The 20,979-nt window shown below is 28.8% G+C and overlaps 3 protein-coding genes across 5 annotated transcripts; 1 reads left to right on the top strand and 2 right to left on the bottom strand.

Annotated features, from left to right (window-relative positions):
* Positions 1-313: 313 nt before the first annotated feature.
* LOC105436210 (calmodulin-binding protein 60 C) lies at positions 314-2,795 on the top strand. Of its 2 annotated transcripts, none has more exons than XM_011661323.2 (7): positions 314-610; positions 704-773; positions 852-1,413; positions 1,515-1,675; positions 1,757-1,861; positions 1,947-2,103; positions 2,269-2,795. In XM_011661323.2, exons 1-7 carry the CDS (start codon positions 525-527, stop codon positions 2,418-2,420), a joined length of 1,293 nt encoding a protein of 430 aa, XP_011659625.1. In that variant the 5' UTR covers positions 314-524; the 3' UTR covers positions 2,421-2,795. The 2 variants fall into 2 exon arrangements, with proteins under 2 accessions (XP_011659625.1, XP_011659631.1); XM_011661329.2 differs by having other exon boundaries at positions 330-610; positions 1,950-2,103.
* Positions 2,796-9,092: 6,297 nt separating this feature from the next.
* Positions 9,093-11,258, bottom strand: LOC101205246 (calmodulin-binding protein 60 B). 2 transcript variants are annotated; one of them, XM_011661313.2, is made up of 7 exons: positions 11,076-11,258; positions 10,922-10,997; positions 10,217-10,835; positions 9,944-10,104; positions 9,718-9,834; positions 9,417-9,555; positions 9,093-9,287 (listed from the first exon to the last, which is right to left on the bottom strand). In XM_011661313.2, exons 1-7 carry the CDS (start codon positions 11,156-11,158, stop codon positions 9,142-9,144), a joined length of 1,341 nt encoding a protein of 446 aa, XP_011659615.1. In that variant the 5' UTR covers positions 11,159-11,258; the 3' UTR covers positions 9,093-9,141. The 2 variants fall into 2 exon arrangements, with proteins under 2 accessions (XP_011659615.1, XP_004135768.2); XM_004135720.3 differs by having other exon boundaries at positions 9,417-9,552.
* Positions 11,259-16,277: 5,019 nt separating this feature from the next.
* On the bottom strand, positions 16,278-20,387 carry LOC105434514 (calmodulin-binding protein 60 G-like). The gene is made up of 8 exons (XM_011650225.2): positions 20,010-20,387; positions 19,840-19,895; positions 19,070-19,117; positions 17,719-18,263; positions 17,324-17,487; positions 17,145-17,252; positions 16,855-16,945; positions 16,278-16,728 (listed from the first exon to the last, which is right to left on the bottom strand). The coding sequence occupies exons 1-8, from the start codon at positions 20,106-20,108 to the stop codon at positions 16,676-16,678; spliced, it is 1,164 nt and encodes a 387-aa protein (XP_011648527.2). The 5' UTR covers positions 20,109-20,387; the 3' UTR covers positions 16,278-16,675.
* Between the last annotated feature and the right edge of the window lie 592 nt (positions 20,388-20,979).

The following is a 20,979-nucleotide window of genomic DNA, read 5'->3' as shown; positions in this document are numbered from 1 at the left end:
TTGGTGAATGTGGGGTTTAGGGAATTAGAAATAGAATTAAGAGAAGACCGGTTTTGTGGTCGTCTTCGGCATTAGCGCGTCCTCTCAAAGATTTACGCGTCCTCCCAAAACCCACTCTCTCTCTCTCTGACTCTCTCATCGGACACGTTCACTTCTCTACCTCTCTTAACAAATTTTCAACTCACTCTTTCTCAAAATCTATACATATATACCATACCAACACATGCGTATATTTACGTCCGACACAAATAACTAATGCGTGGCAGCATCAGGATGGTCACGTATGAGTCAGGTGAAGCTAAGATTACAAGACCACACGCCCCTTAATATAAAATGAAATAGGAAACTTCATGGCAGGTTCGTTTGGTTTAGTTCATGGAAATTACTTAGTGATTTACTACATTTTTTCCTCTAACCACCTTTAAATACTTTCATTTTTATTGCGGCTGTTCTTCATCTTCATCGAAACATCCACCTACCTTCCTCTTTCACATTCCTTATTCAATTTTCAATAGAAAAAAAACATGGTACAAAACACAAACTCTCCTCCTCCCTTTGATCATCTTCAAGGTCCACCCAACATAATCTGCGGCCTCTCTTTTCCTTATGGGTACAGTCTGATCTCTCTTTAATTCCATTCTTTTGGACTATAATGTATGGATCTAAGCCTAATTTATTGTTTTCTCTCCTTCTATTTTCACAGCTCTGGAGTTGGAGCTGAGGTTTCAATTCCTCGATCCTGGGCTCATCTTGAAAATTTTCTTCGTGGGGTGGTATGCATGTTATGCCTAATTATTTCAAACTTTTTGTTAATTATTAAGCTCATGTGTGTATGGTAAATTTAATTTCAGATACGGGAGGAGGTGGAGGCAAAGGTTGAAGCTCACTTTTTTAGGGTCAAAGAAGGAAAAGAAGGCAGTGGTGATGGTGGTGGATCTGGGGGAACAAATGAGAATTTGAGGCTACGTTTCAGGAGCAAGATTCCATCCATCGTCTACACTGCAAATAACATCGAAGCCAAGAATGGGGAGGAGCTGGGTGTTGAATTATTTGATGTTGTTAATGATCGCATCATTGACGTTACTCATCCATTGTCGTCGGCGTCGATTGAGGTTGTTGTCCTTGACGGAGAATTCAACGACGGGGAAGCAATAACTCAATCGGATTTCAACAGAAGTATTGTGCCACAAAGGCTGGGAGAACGACTTTTGTTGATTGGTGATGATAAGAGTTTTCGTTTAGAAAATGGTGTTTATTCCATCACCAATTTGTCATTCACTACAAACTCAAGCAGGAGCAGAACCAAGAAGATTTGTTTGGGATTGAGGGTTAAACATGACTCCATCAACAACTATCCTACAGTCGGATACGCCGTGTCCAATCCTTTTAGAGTGAAGGATCACCGAGGCCAACGTACGTATCTTGAGTCGTCATTCTGCTAGAGCTGAGCTGCATCCATCTTTTCATTTTTATTTACAATATCCTAATTATTTTTTTATGTGTACATCTAACAGCGAACAAGAAACACCATCCTCCGGGAGGAGAAGATGAAGTATGGAGATTGGAAGGGATCGCGCGAAATGGCGAATATCACAAGCGTCTAACTTCCCATGGTATAATAAATGTGGATGCTTTTGTGAAGGCTCATCAAAATGACTCTCGTTCTCTAAGAAAGGTATAATATACACACATATATATACATATACATATATATAGAATAATTGTGATATTAATTTGGGGTAATTTTGATGCACAGTGGTTAGGGAATAGACTTTCAGACAGACAATGGAAGACAATGGTAAAGCAAGCTCTTCAATATGTTCCTATCACCATCCCCACTTTTGATCCACCAAACTTACAGGTATTTTCTGTTATGCAATAAACTCATCGTTCTTCCTTCAAATTCATGATAATTATTTTGATAATATCATATGTAAAAAATAAAGCAGGAAAATTTGGAGCTGCAAAATGAAGCCATGGATCAAAATGCATCTGTTTTCAACCAAAACAATATTGGTGCAAGTAATGGAAATTATGAGTTCCAAAATCAAACATTGTTGGGCAATTTTCACGACTTTTCCTTTAATCATCTCACATCTGAAGGTATATTTTTCCCTCCTTTTATTTTAATTGATCATCATAAAAAAAAAAAAATCAATATCTCTTGAAATTATTATAATTTACTTGATGTCTATATCATTATTAAAAATGAAAACCATATAATAATATTGTGTAATAATATTGTGTTTCTTTTTATTAATTCTGTAGATCATTATAATTACACAATACAAACATTGTTGTCACCTGGAGAAGCTTCAACCTCAAATGCCCAAAACATAAACAATTATGATGAAAATACAAGTACATGTAACCCATACTTCCAAGGAACTTGGAACAAGTTGGTCCTCAAACCCAAATGATTCAAAATAATAATACTGCTCTTAAAATCAAACTAAGATACATATGAACCAATAACGTCATATCTTGACTTTGGAATGTGATGAATTGTGCTACATTTGTGTCAACATAGTTGAGATATTTAAGTGTACCGACGGGTCCCTTCTTCCAATGTAAACAAGTTTGTAAGATATAGATCAAGTCTATAACGTTTGTTTTTAGTTTGGGATATGACGAAGGTGTTATAGATGTGTCGACTTAGTTACGTTGAGATATTTTAGTAGTCCTACCGATCCCTTTTATGTTTCTTGGAATCTTAGAAATGAAAAAGAAAAGTTTATTTATGATCTTCTGTGTAATTTCTTATTTTTTGTTCTAAGAATGTTTTGGTTTGCCCCCTTTTCTGTACCTGTATGGTTTACTATTCTTCATATTATAAATTTCTGATTGGCATTTTAAAGCACATAAGATAATATATAAAATAAAGGATGGATTAAACTACTATTAAGTAAGTTGTAATTTAATTATATATAAAGTACTAAACAAAAAATGTTGCAATTATGCCCTTATATTTTTAAAACCTCCACTTTTTGACCCATATGTTTTATTATTTATTATTCCAAAACAACAATTTCAAGATGTCACATATGTAACCACATTTAATTAATTAATTTTAAGTTTAGGAAAACATTATGTATAATTCAACTTTGTTTATCTTTTAAAATTATTATGATGAATTTTATTTATTTTAACCCTACAGTCAAAAGAAAATCATGATGTTTCTAAAATAAACATATAAGGTTGTGTTTTTTAAAATTAAACATATATTAATTTCATCTTAATTTTACCATATATTTGCATTTTAAAAAGGGTTGAACTTAGGAAATAAAAGATTTTTTTTAAAAAAAAACAATATATAAAAAAACTTTCCTTTTCACCAATTAATTTTCATTTATCTAAAAATATATGGTGTAAAATAAAACAATAAATAGTTGACCTTATCACCCAAAAAAGTTTGAAAAAGAATGAAAAATAAAATATAATAATAAAAATCATTATCAATGTATACAATGAAAACATATTGTTGTCTATTCTCATATATTTAATTATATATACGTAGTATGAATTTTCATTTACTATATGAATGGATTGTAAAAAGTAAAAATTCTTTTCTATTTATACCTTAAAATTTTCATTACCTTTTCGTTTGAAGTTTTTTAATTAGAAAAAGCATTTATAAATAAAAGAAAATAAAAAATATACTTCTTAATTTAGGTCATGCTAAAGAAGTTTTTACTTTAATTAATTATCTCATAAAAGCTTAATCAATCTATGATTTAAAATTGACAGTAGAAATAATAAACTTATGCTTATTTTAAAAACAAATAGATCAGAAGGGATTAAATATATATATGCTATGACTAAACCTTTCTTTTGAAGTCGTTTGTAAAATAATTCAATATATACCCACGCCTTATATAAAATTAAGCTTCTCAACTCAAAATGATTTTATATATATTTTAAAAAAGATATAATAGGTGAGTTAGATGCACCTGGACATCTCCACTAGATGGACACTCCATAGCACTCTCATCACTCCCGCTTCATTAATATAAAGTAACAAGTACACAGGATGTCATGAAAAAGGGCTAGAGATAAGCGCTCATATAGAGTTAGACAAAAGCATTGATATTTAAAGAGATAGAACTAGTACTATAGTTTTTAAAAAGTTTTGATCCACTAGTTCAAAAACAGATTAAATTTAGGCTTATATAAACTATGTAAAACACTGTCGTGATATTTGTTTTAGCTATTGTCCAAAATTTCCTATTCCAACTAATTAATATCCTAATAAGGTAGAGAAGATTAAGGTTTGTAATTGGGATTCCAATAATTCTCTTTAGAAAATATTATTTTATATTAATTTATGTAGCTTCTTCTCATTTGTAGATTAAAGTTCCAAGTTTTTGTGTGTCCTCCCATCATTATCATGAGGTCAAATTCAAGGAGAGAATATTAATGCTATTTAATTATTTAATTTTTCAAAGGCTTTGGAAAATGTTGATGAATTGTTGCATTATTGTTGGTCATGTGACACAAATGCTCAACAAAATTTGTTTATATATAGTAATTGATAGATTAATTTTAGATAACTTAAATTCTTAAAGTTGTTTTTATACCCTAACTTTGTTCATTCTTTTAATATTTTCTATTGTATGAAAATGTTTATATTATTGTTTCTTATATATAGTCGCTTACCGACATATTTCATGTTAGATTGATCTAAATTTTTCAGTTAACCGTTAAAAGAATGTAGACCGATCAAATTTGCAATTTAACCATTAAAAAAGAGTCTCTCTTATAAATTTCATTGTTGATCTAATCTTTTCAATTCTCGATAGATCATCATCTCTTCCAAATGTAACCTAATCAACACATACTTACAAAATCTATAGCTAGAAAGAAATAATCGAACCTTTTCGAACATGGGTCATACATACTACAATGGTGTTCCAAATATCTTTATTTTTTTTGTAATGATATAATATTTGATAATTTTTTATTATTCACTTTGTTGTATTTTTATTCTCTTGAATGAAATATCTCATTTATAGCCATGAAAAATGATGATCATGGCACCATCGATGTGTCAAACAAAAAAGAAAAATTAATAGAAAAAAGAAAAAAGAGAAATATTTCAAAAAGAAAAAAAGAAAAAGTCGTTTTTGATGTGCGTTGAATTAAATAAATTTTGACGTAGTCCCTACCAAAAATTGGATTGATGTGATTTAGAGTCAAAATGTCACCTTTTACATAAACCTTACTTTTTAAGTCTTATTATATATATATACACACACATACATATAATGTCCCATCTATAGCTTCAATGTAAATTTGAAAGGTAGTGGCTTAATTATATTAATCTTTCTATATGTGTGAAAAAGATTAGACTTCATCTCATCATTTTCAACACACATATTCATCCCCTTTTGAATCATAAAAATGTCTATATTAGTATAATGTTTGTCAGTCATGATTCAAGTTATGAAAGCAAGTTGTTCTCTAAATGGGCCGTCTTTGTACATTTAAAAGCAAAAGTAAAATCTTTTCTAATTACTCACCTTTTGTTATGCCTTTCGCTTAATTAAATATAATATCGAGTATGATGAGAGTATTAAGAAAATGTTCACAAAACTTGGTATATCCTTTAAAAAAACAAAAGATATGAAATGATTAATAACAATAAGTTAAACCATTAATCTATATAAGATTTCATTTACAACTAATTTTTAACAACTTAGTTAAAATATATATATCTTGAAACCGAAAACTATTTTAATACTCTATATACATTTAATAAATTTTAAATTTAGTTCTTAATAATAGTTTGTTGCTTTTACTATAATTAGCTACGAAATTAGAATATATTAACATGAAGGTATGATGAATAATTAAAATTAGAGTAATTTCACCTAACCCAAGATGTATAAATGGTAATCTCTTCTAAAATGTATATTTTCTTTAATTTATCATATGTATATATCCAAGATTTTCTATTTCCACTTGAATCTTCATTAGTGGGAAAAAAAAGTATAAGATTTGTTTTTGGGACTGCTCTATGTTGGTTTGTGTAGAAGACATAGTTTCATGTTTTTTAATAATAATAATTTTTCTAAATTGTTGCAACATAATGGTCAAATATCAACTATCTGCATATACAAAGTATTCTTAAACTAAGTCAAATTTAGGAGAATACTATTCCAATTATTTTATTTTTTAATGTTTGGTTGTAAATGTTCATGAATTCAATTATATTGATGTGTCATCAGTGTTCTAAAATTCCTCTATAGTTGAATTTTAAGATTGATACATAGGAAATTTTGTCAGCATAGATTTGAACACTTAATGTTCACACCAAGTTAGTTCAATTTTAGGTACTTAGCTTAAATTTTTAAATGTTGATGTTAATTTAATTCCTATCAATTTTTTGTCCATGTAACACCAATACTTTTTCAATTAATTTCTTTCAACATTCAAATAGTATTTTTCTTTGTTTCTTTTAAGTCAATTATTCATTTATCAAACACTCTTATTAATCTTGTGAATGAATCATTTGAAAAAAAAGACACATTTAATTTTGTTGATTGAATTAGCATCATACCTAGAAAATTAAAATACATATTTCCCAGAAAGAAAATAAGTATAAATCAACACCAAACAGTTGCTTCTGATAAGGAAGAATAGAGAGCTATAACCTTTCAATTCCCATCTTTTATGAATTATGTATCTATTTACAAAGGTTATGCATATGGAAGGGGAAGATTTTTGGTTGAATCAATCTTGTAAAATCAACTAAAAAATAATCAGTATTACATCTGTGTACAACGTCTTTTACACATCATAATCGTTGCAAATAATCTAATTCAATAACTTTTCCACCAAGGAACAAATAAAATATTTATTATTACAATCCAATAATCTCTTATTCTGACTTTGTAATAATATCTTAAGTCAATACTTGACATCGACCTTTCACCATGGAGATGATGATTGATGATATGACTCAAAACACTTTCCAACTTTAATTCAACAATCAATAAATTAGGTATATATTATTATTCAAATCAATCAAATCGAGTGTAAAGTTTGATCAAACATAGTGTTTATATTATAATCTCGAGGTTAAATGTTCGAATTTTTTACGTCATAGAGTACCGATAACAAAACTTATGCATATTCTCACTCTTACTATGCAACAAATGAGAATTTTGAAATTTGATCTTAGGAAAAAAAAAGATTTACGAGATGATTGTACCTAGTGTCGTTGTCCTTGTAGTTTACCATAAGCTAAAATGTAATTGTGAAAAAAGATGATTGTGATATATATATATTTATAGAAAATGGGAAAAGTAGTTGCAAGTTGGATGTTATCATCAAATATATTCATAAACTATAACAAATATTGTTAATATTCATTTCAAAAAGGGACATTGTTATTGTTAAATATAGGCATTGAATAATGATACATAAATATAGTTGGTAAGCTAAAACATATATAGAATGAACTTTTTGTATTGAAGATAGTTGGAAATTGCAAAGAGAGTGGTCAAAATTCAAAGGTGATAATAAACAAAGATATATAACAAAGTTAGAGCATTTAATTTTGCCATTGCCCTTCAAATTGCAAAGGAACCTTTTGATTCTAACACCATTTCTTTTTTCTTCTTTTTTAGACATAGTCAAAGCTTGCTTAATTGAATGAACATCAAGGGCTTTTTTATTTTATTTTATTTTTATCTTTTTCATGTCTTCTTATAGATTTTTTCAAAGAAAAACCTTCCCATAAATAGGTAATTGTGTTTTTTTTTCTCTTTAAAACAAGACTTATATTTAAATCAACCCAAGCTTGTGCAATTATAAATATAACAATCCCAAACAAATATAATAAATACAATTCTCTCCTGTATATAATATTAAACAAAATTCTTAAAAATAGAAAAATAAACAAACTATTTATACAAAAACCTTTATAAATATTCACCATTTTTTCATATTCTTCAAAAGTATATATTTATAGAAGTGGGAGGTGGTTGCCAGTTGAATGTTAAGGATTCATGAACTATAACAAATACTATTAATATTCAATTTGAAAAGGACATATATATTATAAATATAAACATTGTTCTATATAGCAAGTTAAATCTAATTGATGTAAGTTATATATATATTTGTTCACATGGAATGAAGTTTTTGTTAAAGATGGTTGGAACTGCAAATATGCCATGAGAATGGTCAAAATTCAAAAGGTGATAAATACACCATTAATTCATTCATTGCCTAAAAAATAGACCATTAGTTAATTAGCTTAGATGAGACATTAAAAAAAACTTAGATGTGATATCTCTTGTAGAGCTATTCCTGGTTTCAATTAATAGTTTTGTTACTGACCCTATTGATCCTACCCCTTTTTTTTTTTGTTATAAAAAAAAGATTAAAAGTTGGTACGTCGAACTTTTTTCAAAAAAATTTAAAAATATTTTTTTAGAAGAAATGAAGCATTATTATCATTGACTAAGAAATACATACCACAAAATTTTTGATATATTCAAATTCCACCGTCCTTTTTGATTAAGAGTGCAAGAGAGGTGTGTGTTAAACTAATAGAGATGCCTCGTTGCAACTTTCGATCCATCTTGTCTTTAGTGAATATTGTGAATGAATATGAGTATGAATTCTAATTGACTTATAAAATTTGTACTATCACGTTCTATCGGTTCATCTATTTATCATGAAACACAAACCTTTCAAAGCTTTGAAAGTAGAAGGCAGTTTTAAAAAAATTAGTTTGAAAATACCAATTGGATATTTAAAATTTAAATAGAAAAAACATATTAGTACCACAAAGTACAAAGTGGACATTCTTAGAGCAAACAATAAGAAAATAACATAGAGAAGATAATAAAGATTTGGTGATCTTCTTTGTATCAATTTATTAAATCCTTTTTTTCTAAATATATCAATTTAATTAACTCAACTTTTGGACAAATATTTAAATTTATACACCCAATGAAAATTTAAAGTTTAAATTAAGATACTTTTTAATTAGAATCGATTTTAAATTGATACAACTATGATAATTTATATTTTAAATTGATACAACTTCAAAATTTAAGGTAAAAACTAATACACGTCAATTTTTTTTTTCTTTTTTCTTTTGAGAGCTCCTAGATCAAATAATTTGGATCATTTAGATTTAGGCACCAATTTATTGAAGGCAGCTCCTTGAAAGGATTGGTTGCATGTACTTGTACTAAGTTGATCAACATAATTATATAGGCCATTTGAGGTTGAAGCTTCTCCTTGTGACAACAATGTTTGTATTGGGTAATCTACAAATTAATCAAAACACACAACATTATATAGTTATCTTTTTCACAATAATAATAATATAGATATTAAAAAAAAAACTCAAGAGAGAGTTGATTTTTTTTTTTTTAAAAAAAAAGGAAGATCAAAACCTTGAAATATTCGATAAAAATGATCTTGAATAACATCAGCCGATAATGATGTATGATCTTGGAACCCATCGCCAATGTTGTTTTGGTTGCTAACTTCTTCTACACCTCCCATGGCTTCATTTTCCACCAAATTTTGCTGCTTTTTTCATATAATATTATATTGTCAATTCTCAGTTTGAAAACCCCAACTTATAAAGATATGAAAAGAAATATGTAGTCATAACTTTTCAAAAATATTTCTAAGAAAGAAAGAAAAGAGGCATTTAAAAATGTAGATGTGATAGATGAGAATTAAAGAGACCTGAAAGCTGGTGAGTGGATCAAAAGTGGGGACGAAGGCGTTGGTGATAGGAACATATTCTTCAGCATGCTTTACCATTGACTTCCATTTCTTCTCTGAAACTCTATTTCCTAACCACTGCATGCAAAATTACCAAAATTAATTATATATTTCAATTATATATATATAGTTTTAATTACTACAATATTGACTTATTATTAAACCACATTAGAGATATATATTATACCTTTCTTAGAGAACGAGAGTCCTTTTGATACGCCTTCAAAAAGTCATCAACATTTAGGATAGTATGGGAAGTTAGACGCTTGTGATATTCGCCATTTCGCCCAATCCCTTCCAATCTCCATACTTCATCTTCTCCTTTTGGAGGATGGTGTTTCTTGTTCACTGTTAGATATGCCCATATAAAGCAATATATATATTTATTATTGTAAATAAAAATGGAAAGATGGATGCAATTAAGCTTTCTAGCGAATGAATGATGACTCAAGATACATACGTTGGCCTCGGTGATCCTTCACTCTAAAAGGATTAGACACGGTGTGTCCAATTGTGGGATAGTTGTTGTTGGAGTCCTGTGTAACCCTTAGTCCCAAACAAATCTTCTTAGTCCTGCTCCTGCTTGAGTTTCTAGTGAATGACAAATCGGTGATGGAATAAACTCCCTTTTCTAAACGAAACCTCTTATCACGACCAACCAACAAAGGTCGTTCTCCCAGCCTTTCTGGCACAACACTTCTGTTGAAATCCGATTGAGTTATAGCTTCCCCGTCGTTGAATTCTCCATCGAGGACAACAACCTCAATCGACGCCGACGACAAAGGATGAGTAGCGTCAATGATGCGATCATTGACAGCATCAAATAATTCAACACGCAGCTCCTCCCCATTCTCGGCTTCGATGTCATTTACGGTGAAGACGGTGGATGAAACCTTGTTCGTGAAACGTAACTTCAGTTGTTGTTGATTCTCCGTTCTCAATCGGCCTCCACCAACAATAACAACTGCACGATCTTCACCAAGTACTCCTTCCCTACTAGTACTTGAATTAGAACATGATTGGTAATTGGTAGAGACGTTAAAGCGAGCATTAATCTTTGCCTCCACTTCCTCTCGTATCTGAAATTAATTTTACCATCACACATTAATAAGCTTAATTAATTAAGCTTTCACGTCAATCAAATTTGAAAAATGGGGTAACATACCATGGGGCGAAAGTAATTCTCAACATAAGCCACAGAATTAGGAGACAAAACCTCATGATTATCTCCAACCCCAAACCTGAGAAATATAAATATAACCCAACAAAATAGAGAGGATGGATATGATTATGATGAAACATATAGTAGAAAGACATACCCAAATGGAAAAGAGAAGTGGGAGGAGGTTGTCTGATAATTTTGATCAGGACGGAAGAAGGTTTTTGTATTTAGGTAGTCCATGACTGATGTCTTTATAATTGAAACAACAAGGTATGTATATGAAGATCAGGAAGAAAGTAGTATGTATATAGAAGAGGAAGTGCTTTTTGGGTTTGGTGAGAGATATATGGGATGAGAAGAAGAGAGGTAGTTGTGTGAGGGTATATATAGAGAGGTAGGTGAGGGAGGGAAAGACAAGTACTAAATCCCAAAGCCCTAATTAACACTTGTTGATCACACCTTCCCAGAACTTTCCAAGAAATTTCTTCCTTCTCTTTTTTCTTTACTTGACGACGTCTATGTGCCTTTACACTATACCTTTGGGAAAATAACATTGTGTGTGCTCGCATCTATAAATATATGGTCTATCTTAGTTTAATTTTGAAGATTATATACTTAGGTGCACATCTTTAAGTGCAACTATTTTTTTTTTAACATATTGTTCAATCATTAACTTGTGTTGTTTGAAAGATTTTTTTAAAATTTTTTAATTTCGTTTCGATACTAGGTAGAGTGCATAAAATTGCTTAAAATATTTATAATTATAACACAATTTCAGATTCTATAATTAATAGATGTTAATAAAAGTCTATTAAGTGTCTATGATCGTTAGAAGAATTTACTTTGTTATATTTTAAAAATACTTTAGCTCATTTTGCTATATTTAAAAACAATCTTATTTTTTAATATACTTTTCGTTTCTATGAAATCAAGGGTGCAAGACCTTCAATATTATTTTAGGGGTTCATTGGAGTGAATTTGAATAATTTCTTTTTCAATAAATATCAAGGTTAGTCCCTAGAATATTTTTTTTATCAAAATTGATTTAAATACTTAATAATAATTACGTGAAGAAGAAAAAAACCATTTTTAGACTTTAAGTTTTGAGTTTAATTTTGGTTTAAGCCGACAAATGTTTCAAAATATTACACTTATAATCCTTATGTTTGAGTTTGATTTGAACTTTTAACTTTCTTTTCCATCTCAACTTGAATCTATAAGTTTGAAGATTTACACTTTTAATATCTACTTTTAGTTAAAACAAAATAGACTCAACAACGTGGATCTATATATATATGCGTGTCTGCCTTTGGACATATAAAAGAAAAAATGGTTAGAGAGAGAAGCAAAAGAAGTTAATAATGAGAGAGAGAGAGACACGGTTTTGGACGCGATAAGAAGAGAGATAGAGAGAGAGGGAGACGACTTGAGAGGGTGCGGGGTGTGGGTCTTCTTTATCTATTCTTCTCCTTTTTCGACCACCCAACTCTTCCTATTCTTTTTTCTTTTCTTTCTTTCTTTCTTTTGACTTATATTATAACCTAACCATTTTTTTTTTGTTGAATAACCCCTCCTCATCATTAATAATCTTCAAACTTATCATATACTTTACTAACGGGTCTTTTAAAAAATAAAATAAAGTCACCAAATATTTACACCGTTTCAAATAATTTTGAAAACGAAAAAAAAACCCACGTATCAACAATTTCAAAAAAATGCTATTAATTGACTTTGATCATACTATATTTAGAAAACGATTGGTTAGATTTGACTATTCTTTTTCATACCGTCGTTTAGGTTTAGGTAGTCATATCTAAACAATTTTTTTTCAAGATTTTTTTAGTAATCATCATTTAGATTTAGCATACAGTCGATTAAACTAGGATAGATAAATCTCAACGATTTCTTTAAAAAAAATTTGGTACATCGTTTATATTTGGAACACTATTGTTTACATTTGATTATTTTTGTCCATAATCCTTTACCTTTGGCAATTAAATAACCCACCGATTTTTTTGTTTTACGATCTTTTATATTTGACACATGATCTTAAAAAACAACTGTTTGAAAAAAAATTAGCCAATTTTGAACCAAATAACAGTTTTACAAAATATTTTAAAAAATTGTTGAAGAAAGAAAAAGACGAAGAAAATGAAAAGAAAAAAATTACAAAGAAAAAGACGATGGGAAGAAAAAGAAAAATTCCGGAAGAAAGAAGAATGACAAGAGGAAATATTAAAAAAAAATTGCAGAAGAAAGAGAAAAATACGATGGAAAGAAAAAAAGCAGAGAAGAAAAACGATGATAAGGAAGAACAAATTAAACCTTGAATTTTTTTTAAGAAATGATAAATTTTATGAACTTTTTTAATTTGTTACTTGAACCGTAAATATTTTACCCGTTTGTTGTATGCATGATAGTTAATTATATATTTAACTCAATAATAATAACTATGATAATAATAAACAATGTGTTCTCACATTTTCATCAAAAACAATATTTTTGCGATTTAGTTTCTATTTATTTGGTCATTTTTCAAAGCTAAATTAGTTTTGCACATCTTTTAAAATCAATATTCTATTTTGTCCATTTATCCAATATTTGACCCTCTAATTAAAATTTGTTTGAAAATAGAGGCGAACAAATTGTTTCCAAGTGAGAACTAAAATTTTGAAAATATTTTTAAATATATAGCAAATTGTCATGGTCTACATGACATTTTTTCATTGATTTATTTGGTTATATTTAAAACAAATGTATATTTTTACGTAAAAAATGATAGTTTAATTATTTTCACTTAATTAAAAATTAGCAAATTAAATCAATTTCAATTTATCATGAAATTTTTGCTTCCAAATTGTTGAATTTTTTCCCCTTTGCATATATAGGTTAATTATATAGGTGCTTTCAATGAATGGTTGTGAGGTTTCTTCTTTCTTTTTGGTTGTGCTACATATATGCATATATGATACATACATATATATATACATATACATATTTATATACATGCATATAGATATATGTATAAATATACATGTAGATATCTGTATGCATACATGCCATATATATATAAAGAGGCACACACATAATTGATGGAAGAAATATATATATATATACATATATCAAAAGAAAACGCACAATTAACTTGATGACTTTGCTAACATCTAAGCCTAATAATTGAAGAAGAAGCATGTGTAATAGAAAGGAGAAATAATAATTAGAACATAATATAGAATATATCCTTGATGACTTTGCTAACATCCTTTGATGTCACATTATCTACCTTTGGGATATCTCAAACCCGTGAGAAGAGATTATATATTGTCTTATGAAATAGTTGATGAGTACAAGAATATATTGTCAATTGTATATGTAATCAATCCAAGTTTATTGATACTATATCTTTGGAATATTTTGTAATTGAACTCGTCATATAGAGCATGCTTCCCCTTAATGAGATACCATAAAAGCATCGTTCAGTGTCAAACATACCCTTGACCTTTTGTGACCCCTTCCGTTTCTACTTTTTCAATCACTGATTATCACAACAGTTTAGTGTCGCCATGTGTCCAAGATGATCCGGAGTGGTTGATGTCCTTAAAATGATTAGTTTTAAAACAAAATAAAAAATGTCATCCTCAATCTTTTTTACGGTGTGATTGGACACCAAAATAAAGTAAAATCATAAAAAAAAAAAAAATAGTCTACAAAAACTAGGGTTGAATTTGAAAGTCATTTGTGTATAAGAAAGGTGTTAGCAGCCACAAGATTGTTTAGAAAACGGTGGTCAAATTGCATAAATCTTGAATTGAAAATAATATTATTTAATTTATTTAAAAACTAATGTTTTATTTTATCCCTCGTCACTTCAATATTTGAAGCAATGATCTCATAAAATAAGTGGAAAACATTCCATTAATTAGATTATATATCGAAGAAATTTTTCTCACATCAAGAAAGTAAAAAATTAGTACAATTTCTCAAAATTCATCTTAGGAATAGTCTTCTAATAAAGAGAATTTTTTAAAAATATTAATTAAATTTCTTTTTTTGGGATCAAATCTTGAACTCTCAAATATGTGATCTATCACCTCAAGAATTCTACAAAATCAGACTTCCAACTTTTCTAGAAACACGTTATAAGTTATTAGAAAACATTGATTGCAAAACCTTAGGAAATCATCGATTAAATTTTGAATATTTAAAAAACATTAAAAAAAAAGTATAACTAACAAACTTCTAAACGGTTTTGAAAAAGAGTTTAGTGAAAGATTTTAAAACTTATAAAAATTTAAATTCGAAAGATTTTAAAATATTGAAAATTGTAATTCGAAATATTTATAAATTTTAAATAGAAATAAACATGAAACTTAATTAGTAAAGTAACAAATGAAACAAATATATAAAAAACACACAATATTTTAGAGAAAAAATCATGGAGGTCGATGTGGAAGTCTCAAACAATTTACTTCTCATCTCAAGAATTTTAAAAAACTATACTTCCAAATTTTCTAGAATATTAGGTCGCTCAATGTTTTTTAAAAGAAAATGAACTAAAAATATTTTAAAAAATTAAACAACTATTAACAAGAATATAATGAACTAAAAATATTTTAAAAAATTAAACAACTATTAACAAGAATATATTAAATGGACATATAAAGCATATTTACGAAGATAAAAAAATGTAAAATAAACAATAATCTATAAGTAAAATAAAATAGAAACAAAATTACTAGAAAAAGAAATAAGAAAGTTAGAACAAATAATGAGTAAAAAATGATAAATAATGTGTAATTAAACGAATAGAATAATTATAAGAGAAAGAAAAATATGTAGAAATAAGATAATAGAGAAATAATTATAAGAGAAAGAAAAATATGTAGAAATAAGATAATAGAGAAATAATTATAAGAGAAAGAAAAATGGAGAAATAGGAACAAGAAAAATAATATTAAATAGCATATAAAATGAGAAAATAGTAAAGAATAAACAATAATCAATGTTATGAGGAGAAAAAAAAAAGAATAATTATAAAGAAATTAAAGATAAATATATAAAGAAAGAAATAATAATAAAAATGAAAGATAAACAACACAATGTAAGCAAATATGTATAATTAAAAAATTATATATAAAAGAGAAGCTGATGACAAGATAATAAAGAAAAAAATGTAAGAGAAAGCAAAATAGGGAAATAAGAAGAACAATAACATGAAGAACTCATAAAGATCATCTGAGGTAGAGCCGAATGTTTTAATGGGCACTCCCTCAAGATCGATATGCACACTTTGATCAACAAGCTTACACACACCAATTATAGGCTTTAGGTTGTTACCTTTTCAACAAACACATACATATTTTTCTAAATATGTCATCAGCATCAACCATTAACTTCAACTATTATTTTTGGAACCTCAGAACATTCATGTCAAAATATGTCATCAGAAGTAAAGATGTTCTCATCACACTCAACATTATTCTAAAACAAAATAGTCGTAAACCCTGAGCATAGGTCAATTCACTCGGCATAAAGGTCTAAAATTCCAATCAAACACATCAAGAAAGAAATGCCCAAAGCTTCTCACTACTCTATATTTCTCGCCAAAATCTTGTGAATTTACCTTTTCGCACTGTTTTTTACCTTTTCTCACTGTTTTTTCTCTCTTCCTCTCTAAATTTACTATTGAATGTTGGAGTAATTATACTTTGTTTGGGTCAAGGCACCAACCCATTGCAAGGTCGCCCATAATTATAGTTATGGTTGGTATGAGGTTGAAGCCTCTCCATGTGGCAACAATGGTGGATAATCTGCCGATGATCAGAATGATTAGTTTAGGATAAATTTTATATGATATATATACTATTTATTCAAGAACATTTTTACAAAGGAATTGAAGAAAAATTAGAAATGGGTTATTAATTAGTTGAAATTACCATTATTGCAATAATGCTCGTCTTGCTCCCCCATCGTCCCTTCAAAACCTTGGCCAGCTCCCGTTGCTTTATAATTTTCCCCTAAGTGTTGCTAAGTTTCGTTTCAAAACAAACTCGGTGAAGATAGAGAGAATTTTAATTCACTAGTCTTATAAAATTTGTTTAAATTGAACTTTAAAAGTGTTTCACAAGTGGTTGTCAAAAACACGTTTATGAAAAGAAAAAAAATCATGCTATATATATCAACAAATCAAAGAAGCTCTTTACATGCATGAGCGGGAGAAACTAACCGTAGGGGTTGGATTGAAGGATGGAGAAACTAACAGTACTGAATCACATTCTAAAGCATTATTAATCATCTTACTCCATATCTTTTCAGGGATTTTCTCTCCAAGTAGCTGCATACAAAACTGTATAAAATGATTGTGTGAAATTAACAACTTTCGATTTTTTTTTTCTTTTTTCATACCTGTTTTAAGTAAGTAGAACCCTTTTGTTTATAAACCTTCAAAAGATCATCCACATTTTCTATTCCGTTGGAGGACAAGCGTTGGTGATATGCACCATTTTTGGCAATTCCTTCCAATCGCCATACTTCATCTTTCCTACTTGGAGGGTGGTGTTTTTTGTACCCTTATGTGTCATAATATTAATTAACAGACAAACAAAAATGGTTTGAATATATTGACCAACTTTGATCTAAAAATATAAGGACTAAAGGATCAGAATGAAATATGGCGATTGGAAGGACTAAGATGTATAATAAAAATATAAAACAAGTCTAAAAAGGGGATCAGAATATGATATTTCCACAGTTAAAAGAACTTTGCATTTGAGAAAAAAGAGAAAAGGAAAAAGGCATACCTTCACCACGCTGATCCATCACTCTAAAGGGTTCGGAGACAGCTCCCTCAATTCCTGGAAATTTAGTTTTGATTTCCTCATCCACAAATTTCACTCCCAATCTAAACTTCTTAGTTTTGGTCCAACTTGAATTGTCACTAAAGCTCAAATCATTAAGCTGTCCAAACCCATTTTCCAAGAGAATTATCTTACCATTCCCAACAATTAAGGGCCTTTTCCCAACTCTTTCAGAAACAATACTTTCGTTAAAATCATTCCAACTCCAACAATTATTTTTCTCTCGTCGTAAATTGAAGCCAAATTCATCGTCGAGGACGACGAACTCAACCAAGGCCCTCGACAAAAAACCTGTCTTGATGATAACTTTGGAGTTGGTAGTATTATCACAAATTGCAACTACTAGTGCTTTCCCATTTTTGGCTTTTATTTCATTGTTGGTAAAGATGGTGGGAGGCATTTGATTAATGAAACATAGCTTCAGCTTCGGATTTTCAAATCCAATTACAGTTCTTTCTTTTCCTAATTGGTTACTAAGTTGGCTGCTTCTGGATCATGAAAGAAAATAAAAATTGATTGATAATGATGAATAAAAATGGGTTATTTTAAAAAATAATATGTTTTCTATAAATATTTATAAAAATAGGGTTGTTTAATAAGAAATTGTAAGAATAAGGTTGTTTAAAAAACTATTGTAAACAAATAGGTAAAATATGTGAGTTTTTGAAATTTGACGAAGTCGTGTATCCCGTACACGACTTTCTTACTGTACACGTCAACATATTTGACCAGTTTCCTCCACAAATGGACCAGTTTGGCCCACGTGGAGTCCAACTATTTTTAAAAATTTATTAGATTTTAAAAGACTAACTATTTTTAAAATAAAAATATTTGTGAAAGACTAATGAAAATAAAAGATGTGAAAATTTTAGTTTTTGTTTAACTGTTCAACTTTTTGGTAATTTATTTTTAATTAAGAATTGAGTTCTAACCAAATTAAAAAAAATAAAAACAAAATTTTGATTATTAATTTTTTGTTGGTTTTCAAAATTTGGCATGATAAGTGCTAAAACAAAAAACCAAAGGAAAGCACATCATTAGTCATATCTTATAAGAATTTTTGTTAATTTATTAAGGAAATCTTGTGGCTTAAGATAGATCGGTAAAAAATGTTTTGATAGTATTCTACATATTATTAAATACATTATCATTTTTTTCCATAATAAATTTTATAATTCCAAATAATAAATCTAAATTCATACAATATAATTAAATTTATTTAATTTTTTTCAATAGAATAAGAAAATAAAATAACAAATCTAAATAAAATTATTTTTAGAATAAACAAATGTACCTTGTGAGACCGGAAGAACCAATGGAGACAATGGAGGATTTAAGAAGTCTGTAACAAAAATTAAATTATTTTATCAACATAATAATAAAATTAAATAATTTTAACAACAAAATCGTGTACCCGGTCTACTATTTTTAAATAAATATACCTTATGCCGAAAATATTAAACCGAAAAAGGGAGAACAAAAGAGGAAGAGGAAAGACGAAGAGTGGAAGAGGAAATTAGAGATTGGAAGGAGGGAGAACGAAAGAGGAATAGGAAAGAGGAAGAGAGGAAGAGAAAATAAGAATTTGAAACGACGCAATCAATGCAAAATGAAGGAAAATTAGGGTTTTTAAAAAGGGAAGTACACGGCTTCTTGCATGAGTGACACGTGGCATCACCCGTGAACTCTACATTCACACGTGAACGCTATGGTTTACCGTACATTTGACTGTTGACTGATTGTACGAAAGTCGTGTACCCGGTATACGATTTCGGCCCTACGCGGCAAAATGTGTCAGTTGTATAGGAGTCGTGTACCCGGTACACGACTCCAGTTAGAAAATGTGGGTTGGGTCCATGACTCCAATCAGATATTGTATGTCTGGTCCACGTCACCACTGAGGTTTATTGAAGTCAGTCATCTATTTTTGCAATTTCTTTCACAACCACCCTAATTTTGTGATTAGTTTTTAAAAACACATTATTTTTAAAAAAATCCAATAAAAGTGATTGATCCACCAAAGAATGTGAATCATAAAATAAATGTAATTTTTAAGAAGCAAACCTTGACCGAATGGATTTTAGTTGAGAATCAACTTCAATCTTTACCACAACCTCCACCTGTGGGTAGAAATGACGAATGTAATGAGATTTTTTTTTTTGTGTGTGTGTATATTGGAAATACTTAAGAACTAAACATCATATATAAATGAAAAAGAAAGAGAGAGGTTAAACCTGCTTTGATTCATTTTCTTGAGGTATGTTCTCTTGTTTAGAAGACAAATCATCGGATGAAATTACAGATTGAATTTCGGGACTGGAAAACACAAACATTTTATTGACACAATTCCTTTTAATATTTACAAATATATCAACAAAAAAAAAAAAAAAGTCATAGTGTATCAAGTTGGAAATAAAAGAAGAGCATAAATTAAATTTAAAAACCAAAAAGAAAAGATCAAAGTGTTAAGAGAAAGAGAAGGAACTGTTGGAGCAAGGATGTGAGAATTGTGGTGCAATCTTGAGCTCCATATTCTTCAATTTCTTGGAGATCCCAACTGTTTTCTGCAGTTTGTAAATATTGATCCATATTTTGATATCTCTGGAAGTACAAATAGTAATAGTACACATAATGAAGATGCATGTATCCATTCTTGATCTATTTATATTACACATTATGTAAATTACTTTGAAGAACTTCCCATTTTTTAAGAGAAAAATGGATAGCAACCAAGTTGGATGAAGACTTCTAATTAATTAAGATATAGGCAAATTCAAGGAAGTTTCCCATATATATGTAATTTCATTCCTTAAACTTTGAGTTGCACGTGTGTAGCAAAAATATATAGTTTTTATATTTTAAATTTCTTTAAAGCAACATTTTTAAATATATTAAAATTAACTATAATATTTATAAATTACAACAAAATTTTAGATTCTATCAATGATATAGAAATTAATAAATTTTATTGTTGTCTACCAATGTCAATAATAGAATAATATAAAATTTTGTTATACGTTATCAAATATATTCAAATGAATGTGCTAGCTATTTCTTACAATTTCCCTTTCTCTAATTAACTTCCAATAAAGGCGGTGTTCCTTTTTTATGAACACTTCATCAAAAACATTTGCATGCATTCTATCATATATGTATGTTTTATATAGATAGTTGAAATTTTGTTTTTCACTTCATCAATTTTAA

This window comes from Cucumis sativus, chromosome 1 (assembly GCF_000004075.3).
Source record: "Cucumis sativus cultivar 9930 chromosome 1, Cucumber_9930_V3, whole genome shotgun sequence".
NCBI classification, from domain to species: Eukaryota; Viridiplantae; Streptophyta; class Magnoliopsida; order Cucurbitales; family Cucurbitaceae; genus Cucumis; species Cucumis sativus.
Note: the sequence above shows the minus strand (reverse complement) of the source record. Positions and strands in the feature narration are given on the sequence as shown.